Below are 27,270 nucleotides of genomic sequence, written 5' to 3'. Positions count from 1 at the left end.
ATTAAATGTCAGCTGTCATTTTAGAGGATTCCCACGTAGTAGTGGGACTGACTGCTAGTCACAGAGCCTTGACTACAATGCTGGTCTTCTGTCTTATTTTGAGAATATGAAAACCATTCAAGCTGAAGAAATACATCTAAAGTTGGTAAAGAAAGCAGGAGGACTGAAGAAATGTTTACTGATCTTTTTAAAGGTTTTTTTATAAGTTATGTTTACTGACAGATAATATAGAACAAATTGAAAAGATATGGGAGTCAAAGGGTTTTTTAAATGCCAAGCAAAATTCAAACAAAAAATGTTCCACTTAAGGTTTTTAATCTCTCAAAGAATTCTGAAAACATTGTGATAGTTTTGGACATGAGGACAAATTTAGAAGGAGACTCTGGTAGAAAAGGATGTATATTCTTGTCTGTGGGCAGTGGAGGGAGGTTGGAAATGGAAGTGACAAGAGAGCCCTAGGGTTTAGGTAGTTTCTAAGATTCCACTGTTTCTTTGAACCTTCACTTTGAAACCTGCCATGGGCCCCTAACCAGCTTTAATTTCTACCGATAAAATCCACTGTGAACAAAGTGGAAGAGAAATCCAAGACATATTTATCCACCACCTCCTCCATAACTTAAGCACAAGTTGGCTATGAGAACTCAGAAACATACTGATTCATCTGCTCTATTATGGGGTGTTTGGGTGCACTTGGTTCATCTGTCTGTTCGACCTTCCTAGTTCTTACAATCTCGCTAATAAATGTCACCATTCTCCATGGCATATAAAATAGTGTGCTTAATCCTTAGACTGGCAATCAGTTCTCTTCACAGCTTATCTCAACTGCTACTTCTTTAATCTCCCACCACTATCCTTTTGTGTGCCATCTCTACTGACCAAATGATATGCCGGTTGGCCCTTAAGAGACCTAAAGGCAATAGATGTGAAACCCTGTTTTAAATGTCAGGCTATCTTGGATCCAGTTCCTGACTCTGTCACTGAATATATTCCTTTTGGTTCATTCTTTTAATTATTTTGGGTCTTCATTCCTTCATCTGTAAAATGGAGAAGTTGTTAATTTTCCAGCAAATTAAATGAAATGGATACGTTAGATGCCTAGGTCATGCAGTAGACTAAAAAAAAAAAAATAGCTAATATCTTCTTGCCTTCAACACATCTCAGTTCCTCCTATTTCAGCACCTTAAATCACACTAAACTCTCTCTCTCTCTCTTTTTTTTTAATCTAACCTGTGCCCTCCTTTCTGAAAGACTGGAATGCTAATTCTTTTGGATGTCTCTAAATTCTCTTGTTCTAATTAAGTGCTTACAGTGCTTATTGCTTGGACCCTTCATTTCACTTTCTATTACATTTATTTAATCTCACCTGTTTTCAAAGTCACCTTAAGATAGCACATTAAGTTATACATAAAACAGCCAAGTTATGGAAACAACCTAAGTGTCCAAGGACAGAGGAGGAGATCAGAAAAAAATGTGGTATACATACACAAAAGACTCAGCTATTATAAAAGATAAAGATGAACTCTTACCATTTGTAACAACATGGATGGAACTGGCGAGGATAATACTAAGTGAAATAAGTCAAGAGGAGAAAGAGAAATAATAAATGGTTTCATTTGTATTGGAATATAGAGAAACAAAACAAGAGTCAGATAAAGTCAACACAGTAAAACACCCTTGACATCCGACTGCAAAACTGAGGCAACTAGAAGAGGAAGGTGGCAGACTGGGGGCAGGGGAATGGGGGGGGGGGGGGAAAGGGGGAGGGGAATGGGGGGGGGGGGCAGTAGAGTAAGGTGGAGGGTGACCGGGGGTGGCTATGGTATGTAAGCATACATTTGTAGATATTTGAGACTGTCACCCCTGACACAAACACAGTGATGTAAACCACCTTCACCCCAATGGGAAAAAAGAGGGAGAGAAAAAATAATGCATAAAATGTAAGTAAGTAAATAGAATAGAAAGATAGGAAGAAAATAATTTAATGAAAAGGGAAACCGCAAATACACCCACCCACTGGACTAAGACTTCGGTCTTCCCAGCAACTAGCACAATTTTCCAGGAACTAACTTCCCAGGAACTAACATAATTTTTGAGGACCAGAGCTCTTTTTTTTTTTTAAAGATTTATTTATTTATGCATACAGAACTGGGGTACAGGCCAGAGGTGCAGGGGCGGCGAGAGGCTTCACCAGAGACAGAGTGGGGAGCAGAACAGGCAGATCAATGAAGTACACTGCTGAGGGGAGCAGCGGGCGGGTCAGGAGAGGTCTGCCACACCATGTGGTCTCCTCCAGGGCAGGCGGGAATTGAACTCATGCGGAAGTGGCTTTAGCTTCTCAGTGCTGTGCTTTAACCCGCTGCGCCACCAGGGAGGGCCCTTGAGGACCAGAACTCTTTTAAATTTGGAGTTTGGGGAGGAAAAGCAAATAAACAAAAAGCATCTTTTGGTGTCTAGAAGCCACTTTTGGTCTAATACCTCTTTAACTGATCTGTTGATTAGTTCCAAAAAATTGGCAATGGAATTCTGGGTGATAATTTTATTCAGTCTTCAGCCCCTAAAACCCAGAACAAAGTAAGTTTCAAATGCACCTCTGACTGGGCTAAAGCATCTTCAGAAATTAGCTGTGTTGTCCTGAGCCTTTTATCCAGACCTAAGGTTATTTCCTGGGCCAGGAAGAGTCTAGGTTATTCCAAACATAGCTGTGGTCTAAGGGCATTCCTTAATTTACTATTCTTTAATGTTAGTAATTTTTTTTCTTATGCCTATCATAAAGTTCCTAAACTGTAATTTGTAATGACTCATATAAGGCAACTAATAGTCCTTAATTTATCCAAATTACTTTCTTAACTTATACAAGCCCTTTTCATTATGAATGTGTAATCATTTTTTCCTGCAGATTGTCTAACCAGTATCTCAAACTTCTCTGATCACCACTGTTGGCAAATATATATATATATATAATGAGGCCTTAACCCTGATATATTTGTATATGTAAAATTTGTTAACAAATTATACTTAGATATTAAATAGGTACAGCAGGATAATCCAAACACACTCTTCTTCTCATTACAGACCAAGACAGAATACTGCCATTTCCTTTGAAGTTGTGTGTATGCAGCATGAGTATACACACATGTATTAGCAGCATTTGTATTTCAGGACACAATATATACTTAGTCAAAGTCAACTTCATTATTTACAATAGTGGATACAAATCATATCTTAAACAGCCTCGATAAACTCAAATAACTTGATAACCTCAAATTTCAAATTTCATCAAATCTGTGTAACTCATCACTGTTTTTGCTTTATATGGATGATATGAGCTGGCATTGTGATTGGAAGACTTGTGAGCTTTGCCATTTTCTTCATATTTCCTTATACTTAGTTGTAAACTAAGTATTTTATTATCAATCCACTATATCTTTAAAGACAGGGGTTTGTTTCATCTTGGCCCAAGAGGGCAAATACTTCAGTTAAATATATGGCAATAAAACCCTAATTAACTTACATAGGAGCCTTTATCAAATCACAGTCTGTGGAAAGAATCAACATTGGCCCATGGCTCCTGCCTCTTCCCCTACCACATCTATGGCAATAGCTCTACCCAAAACCTACACCTGCCTGCCTTCGCCAGCCCCAGCGAGGAACCACCCAGCCCATGCCCAAGCCCTCTCATCCTCCCCTTAAGCATGTATGTATGTATAGTATGTATATTATCTCCCCATATGATCATAGGTTCCTCTGCCCCTACAGCAGGATGGGTGCTGTCACCAGCAATAAGTGGCCTTACAGAATAGTTTCTGACTCAAAGGAATGCTTGGTGCTGTCATTTTTATTTGAGAGTCTCCCCATAAGTAGCAGTGATGACAACAAGAGAGCCTTAAGCCTCCCTATCTTTTTCTTTTTACCAAGATAGTCTCAGAGGTGAAAAGTTTAGGTAGCAAACCTATAAACCCACATTTATGAGGCAAATAAATATTTCTCAGGCTGACGGGAAAGCTACTGATGTGCAATCAGTCTCTGATAAAGAGCTTAATGAAGCCTCCCTCCACCTGACAAGTGGCCTGGAGAGAACGCAGTGCACTGCACAGCCACTCCAAGGCTTTCCCTGCCTTCAACCAGCCAGGAAATAATTTAGACCTTCCTGGGAACCCCCAGGGCCAGCCTATTGAGTGCCGTTGTAAAATCTAGCTGTAAGCCAGACTTCTTTAACCTATAGCAACCCAGAGCAACTGGTAACTTCTCCTTAGCCCACTTCCTTAACTGGTGGACAATCCAAACCTCTTTAGATGTCTGTGAATCTCTAGATACCTCCAGTCTGCTTGCCTCCTAGTTTCACGTTTCCACAGATTTCTAGATGTGAAACTCTGCCCCCTTTGAAGTAAAAAAAAAAAAGTACACAAATACTTGGGAACAATTGTCTAAAAATTAAGACTGAGAGGATGGGTTTTAGAGGGTTGTATCACAGGCTCCATAGGAAACTGTTTTTGAAAATGTCATTTATCAGACATCTGAAGTCTCCAAACTGTTTGGGTATATGGACCTATTGGAAGCTCTTTCTTAGTCTTTCTCCCACATATCGAAGTCTACACTTGTTAGACAGCTCCCTGTTTCTCAGGACCCAGAGTAACAAATCCCTTCCCCTTCTTCCACTACATGTCTTGGCACTTTGTGGATCTTAAAAACAATGTAATTCCCAAATATGGTTACCTTAAACGAGTTCAGGCCCTCCCTGGTGATGCAGTGGGTTAAAGCACAGCACTAAGAAGCTAAAGCCACTTCAGCACCAGTTCAATCTCTGCCTGCCCTGGAGATGATCCACAAGGAGAGGCAGACCTCTCCTGACCTGCCTGCTGCTCCCCTCAGCAGTATACTCCATCAGTCGGCCTGTTCTGCTCCCTACTTGGTCTCTGGTGAATCCTCTCACCGCCCCTGCACCTCTGGCCTGGACCCCAGTTTTGTGTGCAAAAATAAATAAATCTTCAAAAAAAAAGAGTTCAGATACCAACGATGCCAAATGTTAAGATAATGATATTTTTGCCACCTTATTGCTATTGGCAGGTGCTCCCTGAAGCTACTATACTTCCTTCCTTTCTTTAATTTCATAGATATTGGACATCAGGTATCACACAGAATTTCAGATCATACTGCCTTCCCTCGTCTAGATCTATAGATAAACTTTCTTTACCTCTATGGAGTAGTTGAGTATTTCAAGTTTTCCAGACCATATGGGCTTTGTCATAACTACTTAACTCAGCTGTTATAGCACATAGGCCATCATTATTTTGTGTTCCAATAAAACTTTATTCACAAAAACATGGCTGTAGTTTTCTATCCCATAATCTAAAAGAGAGCAGATAGCAGCTTTAATGAAAACAAGCAGGGACACCTCAGGCTAAAATTCTGTCTCCTTAATTTAGCATATGAGGCCATTTATCACTTGCTTCACTTGCCCTGCTTGTTCCTAAGGCAATCCCCACCTACTTGGCTCAGGTTAGACACTCTTCTTTTGAACTTTCTCTGTACCCTGTTAAAGTACCTCTTAGAGTGCTCACCTCATTCTCCACCACACTGAGGTCCTCAAGACTCGGAACGTCTAGTTTGCCATTTTATTTGCAGTGGCCTAGAAGAGTGCCGCACATAAATTGGCACGCAACTTACCTGTGTTATACAAACTCCTGTCTGCCTTTGCCCAAATTTCTGTGAGTGCTGGTGAGGACATGTGGGAAGCAGGCAGATGGTTTTCTTAGAATGACACTGACCCAGCATCAGGAAAATGGTTTATCAGTAAATTCTATGCTGGTTGGTGGACTTTTCACAACTCTCCTTGGTCTGTTCTCAGCTTTTAATAGCGACTGTTAGAATTCCAAGTCTGAACCAGTAAAACAGATGTGGTGACTTGTCTGAGTCTATATTGTCAGTCAGGAGACCCACATCTTAAGGACCTTTGTACTGTGCTCAACTGCCTCCTAGAAGAAACCTAAGCACAAGTGACTGTGAAAGATACTTTATGATGATGTGATTGGTGTCATCTTGTCAAAGGCAAGGAGTGGACAAAAAAAACTACTCCTAGCTAAGCCTGTGTTACTATTCTCTGGAGTAAGTACTATGTATAGTTACCGTGTTCTGAAGAGGTAGCACGCATACAGGTTGTCAGCTGGATTATATGTTAACTGTCCCAGAGGAGCATGTTGCAGACTATCCTCTTTAATATAAAGAATTATTCAGGAATGTACATAAAGGGCAAATTCAGGTTTCCATACATCAAGTTTTCTTCAGTGACACGCCTGTTCTCTGTGGAACTCAGTGTATCTGTTCAAGAAAAAACATGAAAGAAAATCACCCATAGGGAAAATAGGAGTGCCTGTTGTCAGTGTGTTGGCATATCAATGTATGCCTTACCTCCCATGATCCTTTGCTCCCACTCTGGGAAGCACAGGCACTCTGGGAAAAGACGGCTTTCCCTCATATGAGTCTGTCCTTTGCTTCCCACTTGCAGCCAATCCAGATGTTATGCTGAGAGCCAGTCCAGCTCTCACTCACTAGCTATAGGTATCTTTCCCAGGAACTGGGAAGAATATATCCAGGCTTAGGTGTCAAAATTATTATCTCTCCTGTTTGATGATTCCTTCTGCCCTGTTTGAAGTCTTTTTTAGGACTGTTCAGACACCCTTGGTTTGTACCATTGAAAATTTTGTTGTGGTAAACACAAAATAAGGTTGTCTTATAGTTTGACCAATAGTGTTCCTATCAAATGTTTTCATCTATTTTAATTCCATTTAGCATAGCTGTACTTAATATCTGCTGAAAATCTAACCCTGTGCTACTGGTCCATGTGGTAAAGTAGTTAAAAGGAGAAAACATTGTCCTGCTTCTCTATGGAGTTCTCCATCTACATGGGAGATGAGACTCATATTGTAGGGCTCAGAGTTGAAGGCAGGCCTCACCTGTGAGTAGGCCTGCTATGACCTGGTTTGATAATCAACTCTAACCCAGTAGTGAGAACAAGCACAGCCTCTTTACTGGGCTCATCATTTTTACCTTTTGAATTTTTTCTGCCTAAAAGGACACAGGGGCACCCTTGGGATCATTTGCTTGAATCTTCAGCAAATTCTTACTTGAAGATCTCCTTCTACTCCTTTACCAATGAACAATTTCATCCATGTGAATTATTTCTACATTTCTTTCTAGAGAAGTGTGTTTGTTGGTATGCACTAAAAAAGCACCAACAGAGTTCTGCGTTATCTTAATAATCTCTCATTCTGAAAGTTTCTTGGAAGTTTGCATTTGTTCTGCCGTTATAATATCTGTACTTTTTCTAGTTTACAAGTTATAATTTTGACTCATTGGATTTTTCTAATCTGTCTCTGCTGTCACTGCAAAAAAGAAGTCTATTCAGAAGTTTGGCCTGCCTTCAAGGAAGTACCTTACCAGAGACAGAATCAATGAGATCTTAAAAGAAAAAAGCCCAGCTATGTTATCTTGGGGAGTGCAAATTATCAAGCCCTTTCTACATATGTCTACTTTGTAATTTTCTGCAAATTTCTTATCTTTTCTGGGTCTTTGTCCCCTCCATTTCCATTCTCACCCCTGTGATATCAGAATTATAATTTGAGTCATATTATAACCCATGAGAATGTTGAGTAACAAAGAAATATATTAGAGATAACTTTAAAATTGCCAGAGTCCTGCTTAAAGCCCATATAGATAAAGGTCATAGACAAGACACAAAAACATATGACCTGTTATAGTAGCTTGCTTAGTACAATTGATTCAGAATCTCCTTATTCTGTCCTTTCTTATTTGTACACATTTTCATATACTAAGCAGTAAACAAATAACTTCTATTTTTATTAACCTATGCAATGTATAAAGTGTCACATCAACTTCAATTCTAGGTAATTTCTCCTATTCTAATAAATACCATATCAACTGTGTTTTTGGTCAAAGCATCATTAATAATTGGTTGAGTTTGTTTTTGATTGAATTAGACCTAAGATACTAGTATGTCCTGCTCTGTAAATATCTAAAACTCTTCTGTTCCACTAGTTTAAGGATCAAACAGTCCCAAATATAATGTTTGGTCTGTTCCTTGAAAATGACTTCTTTCATTAAAAAAAAAAATACCACCTGTATAAATAAGTCAAGACTACCCTTATTATTGAAGAATTAACATCTATGGATTGAATTCTAGGGTATACCATCAAGAGAAAAAAGCGAAGTGCAAAATATATGTGTGTGTGTGTGTGTGTATATATATATATATTTGTGTAAATATATGCTATATATATATATAGTATAATACCCTTCAGGTGAGAAAGAAGAGAATATAAGAAAATGAACTTATATCTTCTCATTTGTACAAAAGATACAATGAAATCAGGTGGGGACGATGTAGAAAGAAGAGGGGAGAATAGAAAAGATTATCTGGGATAGAGAGAGAGTAATACTTCTAAGTATACTTTTTCATATAACTCTGCCTCTTAGAATTATAGTGTTTTTCACATACCCCCAAAATGGGTAATTAAAATTGACCAGAGTAGAGAGAATCCAAACTGGGAATCAAGCAGTAAAAATTAAATCTAAATGAATTACTAAAGAATAATATAGCCCCACTGGAAGAAGTGAAAAAGAAAAGAACTAACCCAAATAACTTCAGTACCAATATTTTGACAGTAGTTTGTAAGTCTAAAAACAAAAAAATATATAGAATACAAATATTGTACCGTAGGCAGTAAATTTGTTTCTCATAAGGGCATGGATTAGCAATTCTGAAACGGCTTTATACTAGGATGGAACAAATAAGTAAAATGTATTAGATAATGAGAACCAGGTTTCTCACTGTCAGAGAAAGAGGGAAGGCTAAATGAACCCTCTGGTATTGGAATAGAATCAGAGACATAAAATATGAACTCAGGGCTTTTATTTAAATATACAAATACATAAATATATGTAGGTACATGTGTGTGTGTGAAAGAGAGAGAGTTAGTATACATGTGTGTGTCTGAACTCTATCTTCTGAAAGGGCCTCAAAACAGTAACACTCCAGTAGGAAGAGGCAGATTTGATTTCTGTAAACCATTCTCCAATAAAAGGAACCAGAGCTTCTAAGAGAAGTGATTGATTCCAGGGCTGAGACAGGGAAGGTACAAGATGAGCTTGGAACATCTTACAGTGCCAGAAAGTAAGAAAGTAGACAAAAATGGATAAGGGTAGATCAAAAATACACACATGGGCCAATTTGAAAGAATCCTTAATGACCAAAGTTGGAACAAGTTGAACAATAAAATAAATAATGATTGTATTGGATTATAACCCCCCAAAAATATCTCTGAAGTCATACTGATAAAATAATTGGACAAATAAATAAATGGGAAAGAAGGGACAGCACTTTTCCTCACAGAATTCCAATTAAGAGTCAAATACCACAATAAATATTGTTGTAAGCAAGACCCAACAATGGATGCTAAAACTGGTGGACAAAGTTTGAGAAGAAACAGGATCTTTTCAGTCAAAAGTATATCTCCCCCAAGTATGTATTCAGTCAGAGGTCAAAATAGTAACTTTGCAGGGGAGAAACTTACCAGCTACCAACTTTACTAACTGGTGACATTAATATCACCAATAATTAGATACAGACCTGATATGATGCACTAAGAAGAGCACAATATCACTTCTGTAATAGTTTGGCAAGAAATGCATAACCTCAATCCAGGATTTCTTTACATTAATGACACTTTGGGTCAGATAATTCTTTGGTAGAGGAGCCAACCTGTGCATTGTAGACTGTTTAGCATCTTCTCCGGTCTGCAGCCATTAGTTTACAGTAATACCATCACGACTGTCACCCCATCCTGATCACAACCAGTGTCTCCAGACATTCCCAGATGTTTCCTGGGAGGCAAGATCTCCCCTGGTTGAGAACTGCTGCCTCAATATATCATAAAATATTGGGTAAATCCAAATTGAGGGACATTCTACAAAATAAATGACCGAAAGTTAACTATTCATAAGAATGAGAAAATGTCCCAAGTTGGAAAAAACTAAGGAGACATGGTGGCTAAATGCATTGAGAGATCCTGGATTGAATCAGGAAAAAAGGCACATCAGTGGAAAATCTAGTGAAATTAGAGTGAAGTCATTGTTTAGTTGATAGTTGTTCCAGTGTTAATTTCCTGGTTCTGGTCACTGTACTGTGGTAATATGACATGTGAACCTTAGGAAGGTTATGAGGAACTGCCTAACCTTTATTTGCAACTTTTATATGTCTAAAATTAAAATTTGAAATGAAATGTTTCCAAAACACAATCTGCCATTGATGTTAATAAGACACAGGCAAATTTTCCATACTGAACTCCACGACAAAGATGTAAGCATCACTGGTGTTTGCTATTGTGATAATTTCCATCACTCTGCTTATCTGATAAGCAGAGGAAACTTTAACTACAGTATATGTGTGTGTAGTCTGCACCATATTATACTTGCTGTTTAAATTTTGTATAAAAGGACAGTTTGCAAAATATTAAGTTGATAGTTTAAAAAGGAGTCAGTGTGTCACTCGATAGCATTTAACTCATTTGACTTGGAGTAGTTCTAGTTTTTCTTTTATTCTCATATCAGGGGAAGCCTCTCCTTGCACATAGTAGATGCTTGCACATACTTCCTTAAACATACTAGATGCTTTTAAAAAACTTGCTGAATTCAAGGAGTTTGCGTCTTCCTTAAGTAAATGAGACAAGCAAACATTTTATTATTTTTATTTCAAATCTTATGAGTAAATACTAGAAGAGGTTACTTCAGTTGAACTGTTTTTTTAAAGATTTATTTACTTATGCTTACAGAACTGGGGTACAGGCCAGAGGTGTGGGGGCAATGAAAAGCTTCACTGGAGACAGAGTGGGGAGCAGACCAGGCCGACTGATGAAGTACATTACTGAGGGGAACATGGGTGAGTCAGGAGAGGTCTGCCATGCCATGTGGGTCACCTCCCAGGGTGGGGATCGAACTCATGATGAAGTGGCTTTAGTTTCTTAATGCTGTGCTTTAACCCACTGCACCACCAGGTGTGGGCCCTTCACTTGAACTTTCTAAACTTCAGAATATTGTAATTTTAATGCAACTCAAGAAATCTAGAGTACAAGCCCAAAGTGTGGGTCTACAAATTCCTTCCAAAATCATTACATATAGGATCAAGAATTTTAACAATATTCTGATGCAGGAGTGAGAACTCATCAAAATTCAACTATAAGAAACCCACTAATGAAGAAACCTGGCCATGAGAAAAAAACATGGTGTCCTTGTGGTTTCCTTAGTAAGATGCCCAGCCCATCTGGCCTTCCCAGGCCTCACCAGCCAGACCACGCCCTTGGTTATGCACTCTCCTGACCAGCCCAGAACACAGGAGCTACTATTTACACGCCTCTTCTCTCATAATGAGACTGGTGCTTGATTAGAACTTCTCTTCTAAGGCTTGTTTTTACACAGAGGCCACTTAACTCTATAACAAACACAGAGTCATCAGTCAGCTCTTGACTAAGACTCATCGTGAAGCATAGGGGGGATGGAATACTCTAGGCGCAAAAGGCCATTGAAAATAGTACTCGACATGGCTTTCAGTGTCACCAGGGTGCACCATGAAGCACCAGACCTTCCTGTAAGAAAGTTGTGCCTTTTAACTCTTTGTGATGAACAAAAAGGACCCTCACTGTAGTTAGAATTATCTTCTACTTATGACAAGAAAGAAGAGTTTCACTTTTATAACAGTAATGTAAGGTGTGCTTTTTAATTTTCCTTTTGATCAAAACATTAATTAATACAAAGGAAAAAATGTTAAGTAAACATTAACACAGACAGCATGAGGATATGATTAATATGTCAAAGGTGATACTTAAATGAGGGCTCATGATCTCAAGTTCAGTCTTCCACCTCTGCCTCCTCTTTCTTCTACCCATCCACGATAAAGAAATAAGGTGTCTTAACAGGTATATGTGGTGTGTTGCATTCTGTGGAAGAAAGAAAGGAAAAGAAGAAAGCATACATGTTTCTACTGTCCTTTACAGATGGAAACATTGAAAGGACAAATCCAAAAACAGTAAGGTTACAAAAACCTGTAAGGTGAAGGAGGAAGTAGGGTAAAAAGGAGGTAATAGGGCCTTCCCTGGTGGTGCAACGGGGTAAGACACAGCATTGCAGGCTGGCCGCAGCCGCTTCAGTGTGAGTTCAATCCCCGGCCCGGAGGTGACTCACATGGCACGGCAGACCTCTCCTGACCCACCCACTGCTCCCCACTCTGTCTTGGTGAATCCTCTCACTGTCCCTGCACCTCTGGCTTCTACCCCAGTTCTGTATGCATGAATAATAAATAAATCTTACCCCCCAAAAAGTTCTTTTTTAAAAAAAAAGTAGAGGATAAGGGAGAGGGTGACACTTCTCTGAGTTCATCTCTGAATATCTTTGACTTTTGGAAGCATGTTAATGCTCTTCATATTTTAAAAATTAAATTAACAAGGGTGAGATGGAGCAGACTAAAACAAAAAAGCAAATGAAAACAAATGCACCCAATTGCATTAAATGAAAACCATCACCAAAATGAAAGGAAAATTAAAAAGCACTAATCCAAATGACTTGTGGATGCAAGTATTCGATTGTGTACAGCCTTTGGTGGGAGGAAGAATCACAAATAAATCTCGATTTGTTTTTTCTTAGTGTTACAGTGGAAGCTAGAAACAACTGTGAATCTATTTCAGTTAGATTATAGAACTAATTAGTCAATGAGGTGCTGTTGCTGAGAGCCAGGGTTCTCACTGGGGAAGAAGGCATGCGCACGAGGCATGAGGAGGCAGGAAGAGACTCTGAGAATTAGAACTGTAGGTGCTAGTGTAACTCCTGATTGCTAAAACATGTAGGTGTACGTGTTTGTGCAAGTATATGTATATGCTTATGTGTGCGTGTGTACCCTGTTTTTGCGTATGTGTTTCCTAGCTCTGTCTGCTGATAGGGCTAAACTACGCTCATAGGTTGCCCTTTGGTAGCAATGAGCAGACACATGAGTAGCAGTGAGCACACTTAGCACCAAATCTTGAGCAGTAGTAACATTCCCACTAAATGAAAACAAGAATCTTCAGAGAAATAGCTGATTTTAGAGATGACTCATCAAAAAAACAGGAGATACAAATGGGCCTGTAGTACCTTATCATGCCACGAAGTAAGGAAATACTCTCCCAGACATGCGGGGTATGTCACAAAGACACAAGTTCCAACTTGAACTTGCCAAATCTGGGCCTTACTGGGCACCAAAATAACTAGATATAGTAATGAATATAAGCCATTGAAAAATGGTAACCCATGAATCTAGGCTAAGAATACACAGGTAAATTAATGGAAGAAAAGAGAGTTCTTCTTTTGGTCGAATATGGAGTGATGACTGAAAAAAGTGGAGGGATGAAACTAACAGGTCATCAGCTTGTAATTATCATAGTAGAAACTGAGTCACACAAGAATCCTCCAAGGATGCTTCATCTGAAAGAAAATTTGAATCAGAAGCAGTAAATTTGCATGGTTTAAATTGTCTCCTCAATTGCTTACTAGCTGTGAAGGAAACAGAAAACAGCTTGACTGGGTAACCAAATTGCTATCACCAAGAGAGACTGTGAAAACTGTGCTCCTCCCGACATGAAGCCCTGAGGCGGATACAGCGTCACGGTGTCTTATTCTGGTCAGAAATGGGGGGAAAGAGCTGAACAGGAGAGCACCATTTCTAGTGGGGCAGCTCCATGATTCAAATCAATTTTTGTTCAAATATAGTTCAAAAGTTAAAAAAACAAAAGTCACATAGGACATTACTGAGTCAATTTATCAAATTAGAATATGGACGGAATCAATATTAAATGTACTAAATTGAAACTATACTGTGATTTATGTAAGAAAATATCCCTAATGCTTAGGGACATTGATTTTTTTTTATAAAGGTGGGGAAGAGCCATGATATATGCAATTTATTCTCAAGAGACTAAGAAACAGCACATGTGTAAAGGAAGAGAGAACACAGTGCTGGAGTGTGTGCACTAGAATACTGACAAGGGAGGGATCTGGCTAGTAGGCATATTGTTCTCTTCCTGCTGTGCTGCTTCTGTGCAACTTTCTGATAAGCTTGAAATTATTTCCAAATAAAAAAATAAATTTTGAGCGTTAGTGGTAATTCAATGTTTTGTGTCTTCGGGAGAGAAATTACTGAGCTCCACATACAGTGGGTTCTCCATCGTATGTGGAGAACCAGCTGGAAGGGTCTGATTCACCTCTGAAAATCTGGAGATCTGAGGCATCCACAGGTGATTGAGGGGTGAGAAGGGCATGAAAGAGGACAAAGGACTGTGCAGAGGACTATGGGAAAGGTGTAGTGGCTGCACCTGAGGGGGAAGTTCTTTACTGCCAAGACAGTGGCCAGGATGTAAAGCAATGGCACTTCAGTTAAAAAGAAGGTCAAAATCTGGATGAAAGTGCAGTATTGATAAATAAGCCTACTGGATTTTCTTAGCCTCTTAATTCTAATGCTCATCTATGGAATCCAGTAATACTGTGCCCCAGGCAGATGCATAGTTCAGAACTCCCAGATTCTAATCTGCATTCACTCTGTAAGTATGGCAACCCTCAAGGACTGTGGAAGCAATGTGAACCCAATCAGGCTCATACTGGATGAACTTAACTGAGCTGTGTAGTCTCTATGGCTAGAATGGGATCCACCAGGTAGCTTGTCATTCTAGAATCCTTGGGTTCTGTAGTGGTGCTGAGAGACTTTAGCAGGAGGCTAGCAATAGAAAACCTTGGAGCTAAATCCTGAATGCCCTCCATGCTTAGTGGTGGTTTACTCAGTTCATTGTTTAGAAAGACATGGCATTCTTTGCAAAACTTTGGAAAACATAAATATCATTAATTCAATCACAGAAATTAGGAATAAATTGATAGGGAAGGTAGTTTTATTAAATGCATGTTTATAGCCACATCTGAAAACTAATTATTGTTTTTCACTCACTCTTCTTTTTTAAGCCTTTGCCCTCGTATGCAAATAGAAAGTTTCCCATGGTTTTTAAATTTTTTCTGAAAAAAAACATAACTAAGAAAATACTCTCCTTGTTTATAGTTTTTCCCTGAGATTTAGAGGGGAAACAATCAAATTTGTAAAACACAGTACTGGAAGAACTTTGGACATTCTGAGTGTCTATCATGTACCCTGGAAGCATGATAGAGGAAATATCTTTTGTGATCTTTGGGCACAGTAGAAGAGAAATATCAGTTAAAGTAGGAAGTCAGGGGAAATTCTCTTCTAAAGGAGAGCTCTGTGAGACCTTGGAGCAGCAAAAGGAAGTGGTAGAAACCCCTTGGCTTGCCAACTAAAATAGGCATGACCTAAAAGAGGTCTGAGAGGGTCCTTTGGGGCCATGCTGGCCCAGACCAACCAGTGTGTCTGTCTCTCTCCCCTTCTCCTCTCATCTTTAGCGCCCCTTTCTTGGCGGAGGGTGTAGGGACTTTTCTCAGTTCTGACTGTGGGACTCTCGCCAATTCCCATCCTGCTGAGGAAGTTCTTAACAGCTACTCGCAGAGAATGGGTGGAAGAGGAGACTCAGCCAAACAAGGCAAGCCGCCCTGCCTGTCTGCCCAGCTGTAGGCAGACAGGAGGACGGTCTGCCTGGGGCCTGGCTCTGGCATGGAGTTAACTCTAGGCCTCTTTGCTTTCATCATCGACTCTCTTTGCAGAAGGTCATCAACTATCTCCATCAGCAGCTGCCTCTTAGGAAGGGTAAAGCAGGGAAATGTCTTGAATTAGAAAGTCCTATCTCTTTGCTAGAGGGGAAGCTTAGAGGCCCCTCCTGTATGTACTATGGTAAGTCTGGGATATACCTTTTCTAGAAGTTTATAGAGGGAATTAACTGCTTCCCCTTCAAAAGCACTTAAATTTTTTTCCTTGGCTTTATTCTATTATATCTATTTAATATTTGTTAGAGTGATTCCTAAGGTTAAATATGATTAATCAAAATCTCCTACAATCTCAGAACTCAGCTTACCCTCAGAGAACTCTCATTATTTTCATCTGAATACGCATCTAGTCGGGGCCCTCCTAACCCCCATGAGCCAGTCTCGAGACTGCATTGGCAATCAAGGACTAAGCCTGTTCATAACCCTCACCTAACACGGCCCTGGCTTCCACCCACTCAGCCAGTGTCCACATGGGTGGGACTCATGTTACTCATGGACATGCTGTACAATCCACTCATGCCTGGGCTCAGTGTCTCTGTTATCTGCGTGGCCTGTGTGCATGGAGGCGAGCATATATGGCAGTATAAACGGGGTGACTCGGGCAGAGTCAGTGCAGCAAGGCATGAAACTGGTACCAAGACCCTATCAGCCCTTTTAACCTCAAGTTATGTCACTAATCTGTACCCCTTTATTTGTCTATTGTTGAATTCTAAAATGACTCTTGGCATGTGGGAGGCACTTGGTAGTGAAATGATGAGTTGTGATGGTCCTGAGTTTTGTTCTTTTTTAAAGATTTATTTATTTATATATACAAGAACTGGGGTATAGGCCAGAGGTGCAGGGGGTTGAATGGATTCACCAGAGACAGAGCAAGGAACAGAACAGGCAGATGTTCTGAAATACACTGCTGAGGGGAGCAGAGGGCGGGTCAGGAGAGGTCTGCTGTACCATGTGGGTCAGCTCCCTGGCTGGGGATCAAACTTGCGCTTCAGTGGCTGTGGACAGCTTCATAGTGCTGCGCCTTAACCCCTTGCACCACCAGGGAAGGACTGGTCTTGAGTTTTGACTCAGTCAGTGTTAGTTTCTTTCCAGGTCTGTCCCTAGAACTTAAGTGGTGTGTGCTCTCAGCAAGTCCTGGTACACATGCAGAGACTACTCTGCCTTCTTGTGATTACTTATGTATTGTCTAAGTTGCATTATAGTCTGTAGCTATTCTTTCTTGATTAGATTTTTATTTGTATTTTTCAGTCTACTGTTGGCTGATAGTGAAGGGTGATAGGGGTTTCTAAGCTCCTGGTTTGTTTTACCTGTCTGGTTAATCCCTGGGGTGGGGTTTCGATATTTTACAGCTTCTAGATCTCTTCATCCAATGGGACTGGTCAACCTACCTTGCCGACTACGGTCAGCCCAACTGCAAGTACCTCCGGGTAAACCCAGTGACAGCTCTGACCCTGCTTGAGAAGTGAGTATCCAGTCCACTGGTCTGTTTGGGAAATGAGAATGTGGGGGAGATAGTCAAGAGGATATTTTTCTCTTCACCAGTACCTTGAAGAGCTACCTGAGAGTCCCTATTCTTGAAGTAGCTATGGGTGCTATCAAATGTCCATCATCAGCTCATCAGATTTGATTGAACAGGCTTCTCTTTAATTCCTGAGCCCTAACAAACTAGATCACGTTTGGATTCCAACATTACCTTGGAGCTTAAGGTGGGGAAAGAGAGTAAAGAAAGATGTCTTGATCTAGGGCTCAGGCCAACCTGGTGCACAGAGTAAGGCTGACCCCAACCATCTAGGCTATGACAGTGTATAGAACAGCTATGCACAACAGTTGACCTCTCTCTGCCTAGTACAGAAGCCCCCAGAATTACTGAAACCTTCATCTTCATCCCCACACTTCTAACCCCCATCAGACTGAGCTTTATAGTGTTGACTGTCCCTAGAAAATTGTTGGAAATGGTGTCTGATTCTTTATTGGCATTCACTGGTGAGCAAATATTGCTTGTATGGTGCTGCAGCATCTCTGAGGTAGCAGCGGCACCACTAATTCTTGGTTAACCAGCTCCAGAACATCAACATCTCATGGTAGATCCCACCAGGTACTGAGATCGGCTCTTGCTAGCCCACTGGAAAACTGGCAGAACAGACACCAAGGCCCATGTAAAAGGGAACCTTTTCTTTTCATCAAATTTCAACTTCTCAACTTTTCATCAAACCTCCAATTTCTTAGAAGCTTCTAGTAAAAATACCAGGTATCTGGACAGTATAATGAGTCTCCAGTTCTAGGAAAGCAAGGATCAGAGACTAGATCAGAGTGGAAACTTAAGCAGGAGAGGCTTAGGTGTACCCTTCACTACCTTACTTCTCAGTGTGACTGTGGGGTCAGGGGGAGATAGAGAATGGGTCAGAGCAAGATGCAGGGGTGTGTGTCGGGAGCCAAGAACTTAGAGCCCAGAGTGCAGCTTTCTCCAGACCAAAGACAGAGACTGATGTTTCCATTTTAACTTTGTTTCCCATGGTTTTCTCTCTTCCTTCCTAGGATATCTAGAGAGTAAGTATGTTATTCACTTGGGCCTTTGCCATCACTGTGAGGCAAGTCCTTCTGGTTTCCTCATTGACGCTAATGACTACACTAAAATCCCTACCCTGTGAGTTGGCCCCACCCTGACATACTAATCTACTAAACCAGCCTGGTGCCAACTGGCTGGCTGCCACCTCTATCCTTGGTCCTGACAGTGACCCTTGGCGTACCATTTCCTTGGGGGCTGGGAGTGGTAGCAGGGATTTTCCCCCATCAGTGCCAGGTCTTTTCCCACTCAGGTCTTGTTCTCATTCAGCCTTCTGGCACACTCAGTAGTCCTGTTAATGCAAGGCATGACGTTCAGCCCGACAGAGTAACCCCTAGGTCCTGATGGTGAGGCCCATAGCTTTAAGATCTGAAACCTGTGTCCCCCAGATTAGACTTTGGTTAAGTCTAATCCCAAAGTTCTCAGCCCCCATCTGAAATGGGGAACATTACGGCCTTTGAGTTTGAGTTGGTGTTTAGGTGGTCCTATTCACTCCCTGTGTGAAGAGGCCCTGGGATTCCCTTCAAATGCTCTCAGTAGTCCTTGACTCTGCTATTCCTGAGAATCTCTAGATTCAAGAAATAGTCACTAATCCACTTCTGTTGGTCAACAATAGTCTAAAATAATCAGCCTTTCTGGAGATCTAGCCTGTAGCAATGCCATGTGCTCAGCCCCAGCATTCAGCAGGGTTTAAAAGCCTCTCCCAAACACAGCAGGGCCAAAGGCCACCTAGCCCACTAAAATCCATATTTCCCAGCCTCAGAGGAGTCAGTCCCTTTCCTTGACCCATTCCGGCTTCTTCCACATCCGGCTTTACCAGCAGAGCTTTACATATTCTCCTTCCAACCTGGTGGTACTTAGCAGAATGAGACTGGAGAGCTGCAATGCTGGGCACATTGAAAAAAGAAAATAGGTTCCTGTGTCATTGAGCCAAAGTAGAGAGGCATCCAGGGCTTATGGAAGGGGGTGGGAGGTGAGAAGGGCTCCCCTTTGGTTTAAAGCATTACAAAGTACAAGCCAGCATGTCCCCATCAGCCCTCAGGGCATCTGAGTTTATCTTTTGAGTAATCCCAACTCCAAGACTTAAAGGCTCAGAAATCCCCTTGTGGGGGTCAGAGCGTACCCTCTTTGCCCCTTCCCCTCCTTCATTACAGCAGCTTCCCTTATGGTAGCTGGAAGCCAGCTCTGCTCTGCTTCAGGGAATCATGAAATGAATGGACACGTGGGGACATTAGACTAAATGTCCTATAAATGCGGGAAGTGTCTTCTTTCTTTTTTATTTTGTTTTGTGTTGTTTTATTTAGATTTACACTGTGTTTAGGAAAGGATAGGGAGTCTTGGGGCAGGGGGGATAAATAACCCCAATCTAGGCCCTGTTCCGCAACATAACCATACAATTCATGTGTAAGAAACCAGATACAGTAAACACAGTCTCGCGGCCCCTTGTGCGTTCTTGTCCACCAACTTCTGTGTTATCTTTTCTGCTTCCTCCCCTGCAAGCCCTGGCCCCCACATGTGGGTGGTTAGACATTATATTCAGTGTTCTGAGTTTGTTGGATGAGTAATGCCAGCCTGAAGGTCATTGAGCTTAGATCAGAGAGAAGTTTTGATTCATTTGCGGCTGTCGCTGTTGACTGTGGTGCTTCCCCAAACCTCCTCACCACAGGGATGTAAATGGTCTTGTGGGCCGTATGGCCTTTTGACCCCCTGGCTTCTAATCTGCTCCTCTGCAAAGACCACATCACAGGGAAAAAAATAGTACGCTTGGGAGCAGTTCGCTCCCCAGTGTCAGGTTCCTTCTGTCTCCCCACTTGTAACTGGTCTCCATGTGGCGCAGAGCTGCCCGGCTCGCTGGTGGGAAGACCAGAGGCTACCTCACAGAAGTTGCCTGGATTCTCTAGCACTAGATCTAGAGAATCCAGATGGGCTGTGGCTGGAGGCCTGGGGGCTTGTGGCAGGGCCACGCCTCAGTCACCAATGTCTGCTGTCTGTGGTGGGCCTTTGCAGGGACCGCAGAGTGTTTGGATTTGATCACAATGGCTTAGTCCGACCTGGGGTTTCTGTGACAGCCTCTGCCTGACCTTGATTTCCTTATCTGTGCTTCCTAGTTAGGTCTCCCTAGCTGATTGAACCACTGGTCAGCACTACTCATGATTTGTGCTCTAGGAATATGTACTAAGCCCCATCTCTGAAGTTTAGCATGATCAAAATAATGACGATATGACAGTCATTACTGGGGGCTTCTTTGTAGCATAGCCCAGATACCTCTAAAAGGTGCACCAAAGGGAACAAGTTAAGGGGGTGGGGCAATGAAGAGATGAAGGGATTGTCCCCCTAGAGCCAGCTCTTGAATATTTGCCCATGTGGTAGAAATGGTGAGGCCTGTGGTTCCCAGCAGGACAGCGTCTTGAATACTAGGTAAATATGGGCCTCACGGTGAAAATATTCTAACTCTCCACTCGCAGTTGTGGTTAAGACACACTGCACCATCCGAACTCCTGCTGGTTCTCCTTCCACCATTGCCTCCTCAAACACTGCTCTTTTTGCTTCCCTGTTTAGGATGAAGGACACTAGCCGCAAGAACAATATGTTTGCACAGTTCCGGAAAAATGAGCGAGACAAGCAGAAGTTGATTGACACAGTGGCCAAGCAGCTCCGGGCACTCATCAGCAGCCACCACTCATGAGAGCTGGCCTCAGGCCGCAGAGGCTGCTTGCTGCAGCTTCGCAGGCTGGACCTAGGCTGGCTGGCCCTACATTTGTGCATTCTTCTTCAAAGAGAGCAAGTGTATTTTTTTAATAACCTATGTACAGTATTCACATCACCTTACCCTGTACGCAAAGAGGCACAAGAACGAGCAAGTATATGAGGTGTTGCTAGGCTGGGACTCGGGAAGACACACTACATTATCTGTATAGCCTAGAGATGGTGAGAAGTCTCACCAACGAGCACAGTATGATGAATCACCTTTCACCCATGGCTCTAGAGCTTAGGTCAGGAGCTACCCAAAAAAAAAAAAAAAAAAAAAAAAAAAAAAGGTGATGGGTAATGGGTACAATAAAGTACATCCTGTTTACTCCTGGGTGCCCCACATAGGTGAAGGGGTTCTTCTTGATGTAAGGAAAGGGCCTGGAAAACATCACTGTTGAGTCTAGAAAAGCCCACCACCTAGTTCCGGAACCTCGTCTCAGCCCACTGGCTCATTGGCTGGTACACAAGCATGGCATGTTGCAAGATGACACCTTCACTCCATTGTCCCAAACAGGGCAGTCTCTTTAGCCCAGATCTGACCCAGAGCTTCTCCTGCTGATCTGTCGTGGTCAGGACAGAGCCGAGCATGCAGCGGTGCCTGGCTGGCTGCTGTGTGCCCTGGCACCAGCAGGAGCCTTACTAGACCTGAAAGCCAGTGTGACAGGGATCAGAGCCCCTTCCCCATTCATCTCATTTCCTCTTTTCATGCTCAGACTACTTGGTTCTGAGCTTGGGTCAACAGCCATTTCCAAGGGTCTTTGCAAAATAGTCTCAGACATGACCCCCTGCAGCGGTGTCACTGGGGTACGGCTGACCCCAGAAACCAGAAAATGGCTGTTACTTCTCCCTGAGGTAAAACCTGATGGTTCCTTAGGGTTGATTCTTCCTTTGTATTTAAATCAGCTGGGCTCCGTCTCTAAAGGCACTATCACCAGCTCTGCCATTGGTGGAGACAGCTGCAGCTGGATGTCTTTAGAGATGGAGCCACTGTCACCATAAAGCCAACAAGAACAGCTTTGGCTAGTAGGTTTGTTGTCTCTGGCCCAACCACCCCTCACCAAATCACAGCATGGATAAAAATGTCTTCTCACTCCAGCCCAAGGCTTTCATCCTCTTTTGATATCTCCCATAACCATCTTTTGACTTCATCTGATGATTGTCTATAATCTTATCCCCAAACTCCAGAGTTTGCACAGGGAACCTGAACCAACCAGCTTGGGAGCTGTGTCCACTGTCTCAGATGGGCTACTGAGATTAATGCAGGTGCTTTGCTATGAGATCAGTCACAGCAACCTGAACTTTAAGATGCTTCAGAAGATGCTACTTTGGCTACTGGCAATAGTATAATTGTGCATCACCAAACAATGACAAATAAGCCACACAGGCATTTCCAGCTTGGATTAGTGGGAGGAGAGACTCATCAAGCAGAATTCTTTACTACCTTTGTCAGCTACTGAGTTGCTTCTGGGGAGGGCAGTGCTTCCTTTTTCATTCCCCACTCCCTATGCCCTCCCTTCTTATCCTATATCAACTCAAAGGCCGTGGGGAAGAGAATGTGCACACAGGCATGCAGCATCCTCAAAGCTGATGGGGCCAGGCTGCATGCGAGCCCTGTCAAAGCCTCTGGGACCATTCCGAGTGCGGTGGGGATGACCCAGGCTCAGGATAAGGGTCAGGGATGAATGCTGCCACCTAGAACTTTGGAGGCCAAGGTAAGGCAGCGACCTGTGGAATGAGACCCAAGCTGCCATCTCCCAAAGCCTGACTTTATTTAAAAAGAGTGAGAAGTAATCACACTAATCTCGAGTCCTATTGCTTAAGAAGGACCCCAAACTAGTGAGGACCCTTCCTCACTAGTCCCCAATGTACAGCAAGATGTCTTCAACTTGGAATACTGAGATCTCGAAGTGGGGATGAAGAGAAACTTAAGCACAGCACAACGTTTTGTCTCTTAAGACTCATTATCACTGTGATCTGGTTGCAAACCAGTACTCTGGAAGAACTATGCTATCGAGGAAAAAGCAAGCAAGTGGAAGGACAGGAGATGCTCTACACCTTGCACGTGATATCCTTCCACGGACAAAAGCTTATTCAAGCTCAAGGCACCTGAGGGCGGGTCTGCTGATAGACTTCTTCTTCCCTTTCCATTTGTCCTCAGTCTTCCCTGACAAAACCATCGTGCTGCTACTGGGTGTCTATAGAAAGGCACTCTTGGTGAGCAAAGGATGGTCAAAACAGGGACTAGTGGTGGTCAGGTTACCCTGCTGGTGACGTGGGGTATTTAGTTTTATCTCTAGGCCAAAGAGCTAGGCCAGCTCTTGAGGGGACTTGTGCAAAGCACGTGTAGCCATGCCCCTCAGATTCTTAAGATCTGGCCTCAAGGACCAGACATCCAGAAGTGCCAAAGGGGCTAAATTAAAGGGCGAAAACATGGGTGGCTGGGAGCCTATTGGCCTTCTAGTTGGAGTAAACCTTGGCCAAGTTCTTGGAGAAATCAGATCTGTTTCTAAAGGGATGGTCTGGTTTGAGACCCTAGTTGGTTTCAGTAGTAATATAGGTAACTTGCATAGTTTTAACATTCATAGGAAAATCTCTGTGTAGATTTTAAATGAAGCTGTTGGGACTGAGAAGAACAGAACCTCAAATCTAGACCCAGCAGAGTGTCCCTGTTGGCAAAGGGAATGTCCAGCTTCCGAGGAGTATGCCCCCAGTGTAATTGCATTCCAAGCCTCAGTCCCTAGAACTCAAAATGTGCTTAGCTCCACTGCACACTTGACAAGTGTTTGCTCAGCAAGTCCCAGACCCCGAACCCTTTCTCCCCAAGCTAATAACCTTCATAGGGCCTCTGATCACACTCCCTGGGACTGCCTGAGCACACCCCCACCTGAGCTTTCCTCCTTCCAGGATCCTGCTCCTGTTTGCTTAAACTACCTTTTTTTTTTTTAATCTTTCTGCCTGCATTAGCAATTATTTTTCACTAATGTGTTGGAAATGACCTTTTTATTTTGCACAAATAGTTGCACATTTATGGAGGAAAATTAGGAAAGCCCATTTTTAACTCTAAAGGGAACTTTTTTCTTTAAAACTCACTAGCAAAATCCACTGGTGCAGATGGGCCTCATGGTTAGTGGAAAACCTCTTCTATGAAAAGAGCATGTTTATCTCTCCTGTACATGTTCCTCTTTGAATTGCTATTAAACACGAGCGCCTGTCTACCTGTTTCAAAAGCCACAGTGTTGTTTCTGTTTGTTTGTTTTTCCACCCTTTTGCACAATGTAGCTGTGGGTCACGAGCTGAGAAATAATCATTGCATCTCCCTCAACTGCACTGAGGACTAAAACAGGCAAAGGCTGGTGGGGAGGAGAAAGGCTGCCTGCCAGGCCAGGCAAGGAGCCATATTGTGACCTTGGAAACAACTCAAAATACTTAGGTTAGGCTTTCCTACATATTCACTTAACACTAATATCATCATCCAGAAGAATAACTTGAAATACCTGATTTTGCAGAATACTGGGCTAGGCAACTTGGGCCTAGTGAGTTGAACTATGGTCCTGCCATGAAAAGACTCCCAGTCAAGATGGAGTGATACAGATTTACCCAGAACAAACCCAGACTGGGGAAAGGGAGAAATTTTAGAGCTCGGTGGGAGGGAGGGGACGGCATCATGGCCTGGCACAGGGGCAAGCATCAGTGTCTGGTCAGGGAAGACAGCTCAGAGAGCAGGAAGGTGGTTAGCTTGCCTTGGAAGGAATTAAATTCCTTCCTGCTCTAGCTACGGGAATATTTTAGGTGCAGTGAAAAGTTGGTATAAAGCTGGTATGTGCTGGGAGAATAGTCAAGAATCTGGTAGGCACATCTGGAAGCATGGGGAGGCCAAAAATGTCCATGTAATGCTGCCCAACCTGCTCGCCCCACGGGCTGGCACAGAAATCCTGGGAACTGACTGGAAAGATTTTCTTCAGCCACAATTCTGACTACTGCAACTGGGCATCGATGTCTGAGAGCCTGGGCTTCAATTCCTAGCTGGATGATCTTCAGCAATTAGCTCCCTCTATCTCGCAGCCCTCATCGGTGAAAGCAGAAAAGCAGTCCCTCACCTACGCGTTGTGAAGTACAAAGCTGTGGGTGCTCAGCGTGCTTAGCTAGCACCTAGCCACAGCACGGCACTATTTAAAGTCTTGCTTGCCTGCCCCCCAGTTCCACACTACCCCTCATGACTGAGCATCAGACACAAGGTCTAGCGCCACTGCCCCCCTGTTCAGTAATGCTGATGGCCCTGAGGCCCCTCCAGCACTCATGCACAAAGCAGAGGTCTAAGTCCTTCAGTACAGACAACCAACTTCTTCAGAAAGAAACTGCCCCTCAACACAACCTAGAACATTCTCTGCTCTCATTTTGGTGCCTAAATTTATACCTCCTAAAATGTAGTAATTCTCAAGTCAGCAGTCCATGAAGTCCTCGAGGAAAGTGTGTGCGTGTGTGTACCTGCACACTCGTGTGCATCGGCTTCCACCCCACCCACTTTTCTGGATAGAAAGACCATGGTTCCCATCACTGTCTAAGTAAGATTCATGACTGAAATCTTGAGTAATAACCATATTAGAAATACAGATCTTCCCATGAGGAAAGTTGGAAGCTCGGAGCCATTTCCTCCTCTCCCTGCCTCAGATACTTCTGGCAAGGGAAGTTTTTAAGACCTGTAACTCTGTCACCCCCCTGGATCCAGGTCCCACCTAAAGACTACTCACAACAGCCACCATTCCTAGCTTTCTCTCCTAAAACCATGTTATATTCTGGCACAGTGCGTGAGAGCCCCAACTTGTGAGAACAAGAGGGTCCAGCACAGAGGCTTGAGCTGTCAAAGCCCAACTGAACATTTGCCACAGCTATTGAGCTCTGTCTAGTACTGCATCTAGCTCAAGGCCTTATCCAGAGGGGCCAGCAGCCCTTGGGTGCCTGGGGGAGTGGGGAGAAACAAAATCAGGGACAGATGTGAAACAGTTATGCTTGCCCCTTTTCTCAGAGCTAAACTTCTTATCTGCTCAGCAGGCAAAGAAGGGTGGGGGTAGCTGTGGGAGTTAAGGGGAGGGGGAGAGAATGTGCCAAACCTTTCCCCAGAGTCCTCAGTTGTGACTCTAATGGGCAGTGTTTGCTGGGATAGACAGGGCCTCCAGGCCCAAGGGACCAAAGGACAAAGGCTCTTGAGGAAATGCAAGGAGGAGGGAGGAGTGGGGCCTGTCATTGTGTGGGAGAGCTACCCCTCTATCTGTTTCAATCGCTGGTGGGGTTAGGGTTACCCTGCATTTGGTGCCCCAGCTGCTTTGTAGGGTCTGTGACATCAGCCCTTGTGATGATAATGGAGGGGCCTCTCTCACAGGGGGCACCCCGTTAGCAGCCAGCCCACATCAGCTCCCAGAGAGATTGAAGCTCCTGTTCTCTCAAGGAGGGGGCAGACTGTGGGCTGAGAACTGGGCCTCAGACAACAGCCCCTCCCAGTCTGAGCCCACTTTCATGTACCTTCCAAGTCCAAGCTATGACCTTCCTCTCCACAGCTCCAGAAAAAGAGTGGAATCTGAACATTGAGACGCTTTTCTGGCCTAAACAATCCTTCTATTCTCTAGGCTCAATGATGGGTCTATTTCCTCCTGTAAATGGGTCTCGTAATCTTCAACTTTTACCTTTGCTTCTAAAGGTAATTAATTGGATCTCCCTCTTGTTCTCCCCACACACTCCCCTCTCTGTTACAAGGCTCAGGTTCGGCTGAGTGGATGGCTTTTCTTTCTTTGTGTCCCATGGCGTGCTAATTTTTAAAGCTGATGGAGTGCCCTCTCCAGTGAACCTCTTCTCCAGAGAAGTTTGTTGGGGGAATGCCCTTCTGTGGACATAGGACAGGGCCTTTGGTTGGGATTCTGCCGAAGGCTTTAAGATAGCCAATGCTGGGCAACCGGTCCACTTTTTTTCTCCAGGTATGTTTCCAAGGTTTTAGGGAGGAAGACAAGGAAGTCATTTTCAGGTAAAACCCTCAGAAGCACAGGGGAGGACTAACGGGTGATCTGGACATCACAGGCCTTCGAAGAGTGGCAAAATGGACTTGGAAGAAAGTGAGATCAGAGGATAAGAGTCTTATTTTCCACAGCATGAAGGAGAACAGACAGCAAAGCCTGGAGCACACAGCAGCAGGAGAGAGTGTGGAGGTAGGAGGG

At 42.9% G+C, this 27,270-nt stretch overlaps 1 protein-coding gene across 4 annotated transcripts in view; it reads left to right on the top strand.

Moving 5' to 3' along the window:
* The window catches only part of EXOC6B (exocyst complex component 6B), a 525,152-nt gene extending 500,860 nt beyond the window's left edge, over positions 1 to 24,292 (top strand). For 2 of the 4 annotated variants that reach the window (XM_012731527.1, XM_012731526.1), the window contains 2 exons: positions 17,103 to 17,215; positions 20,876 to 24,292. In XM_012731527.1, the coding sequence (XP_012586981.1) occupies positions 17,103 to 17,215; positions 20,876 to 21,002 (240 nt within the window). In that variant the 3' untranslated portion in view covers positions 21,003 to 24,292. The remainder of the gene's footprint in view (positions 1 to 17,102; positions 17,216 to 20,875) is intronic. The other 2 variants (XM_012731525.1, XM_004691518.1) reach the window with 1 other exon arrangement.
* Positions 24,293 to 27,270: the final 2,978 nt, after the last annotated feature.

This window comes from Condylura cristata, unplaced genomic scaffold (genome assembly GCF_000260355.1).
Source record: "Condylura cristata isolate star-nosed mole 26May11 unplaced genomic scaffold, ConCri1.0 scaffold00031, whole genome shotgun sequence".
NCBI lineage: Eukaryota > Metazoa > Chordata > Mammalia > Eulipotyphla > Talpidae > Condylura > Condylura cristata.
The sequence above is the reverse complement of the archived record's forward strand: the minus strand, read 5'-3'. Positions and strand labels throughout refer to the sequence as shown.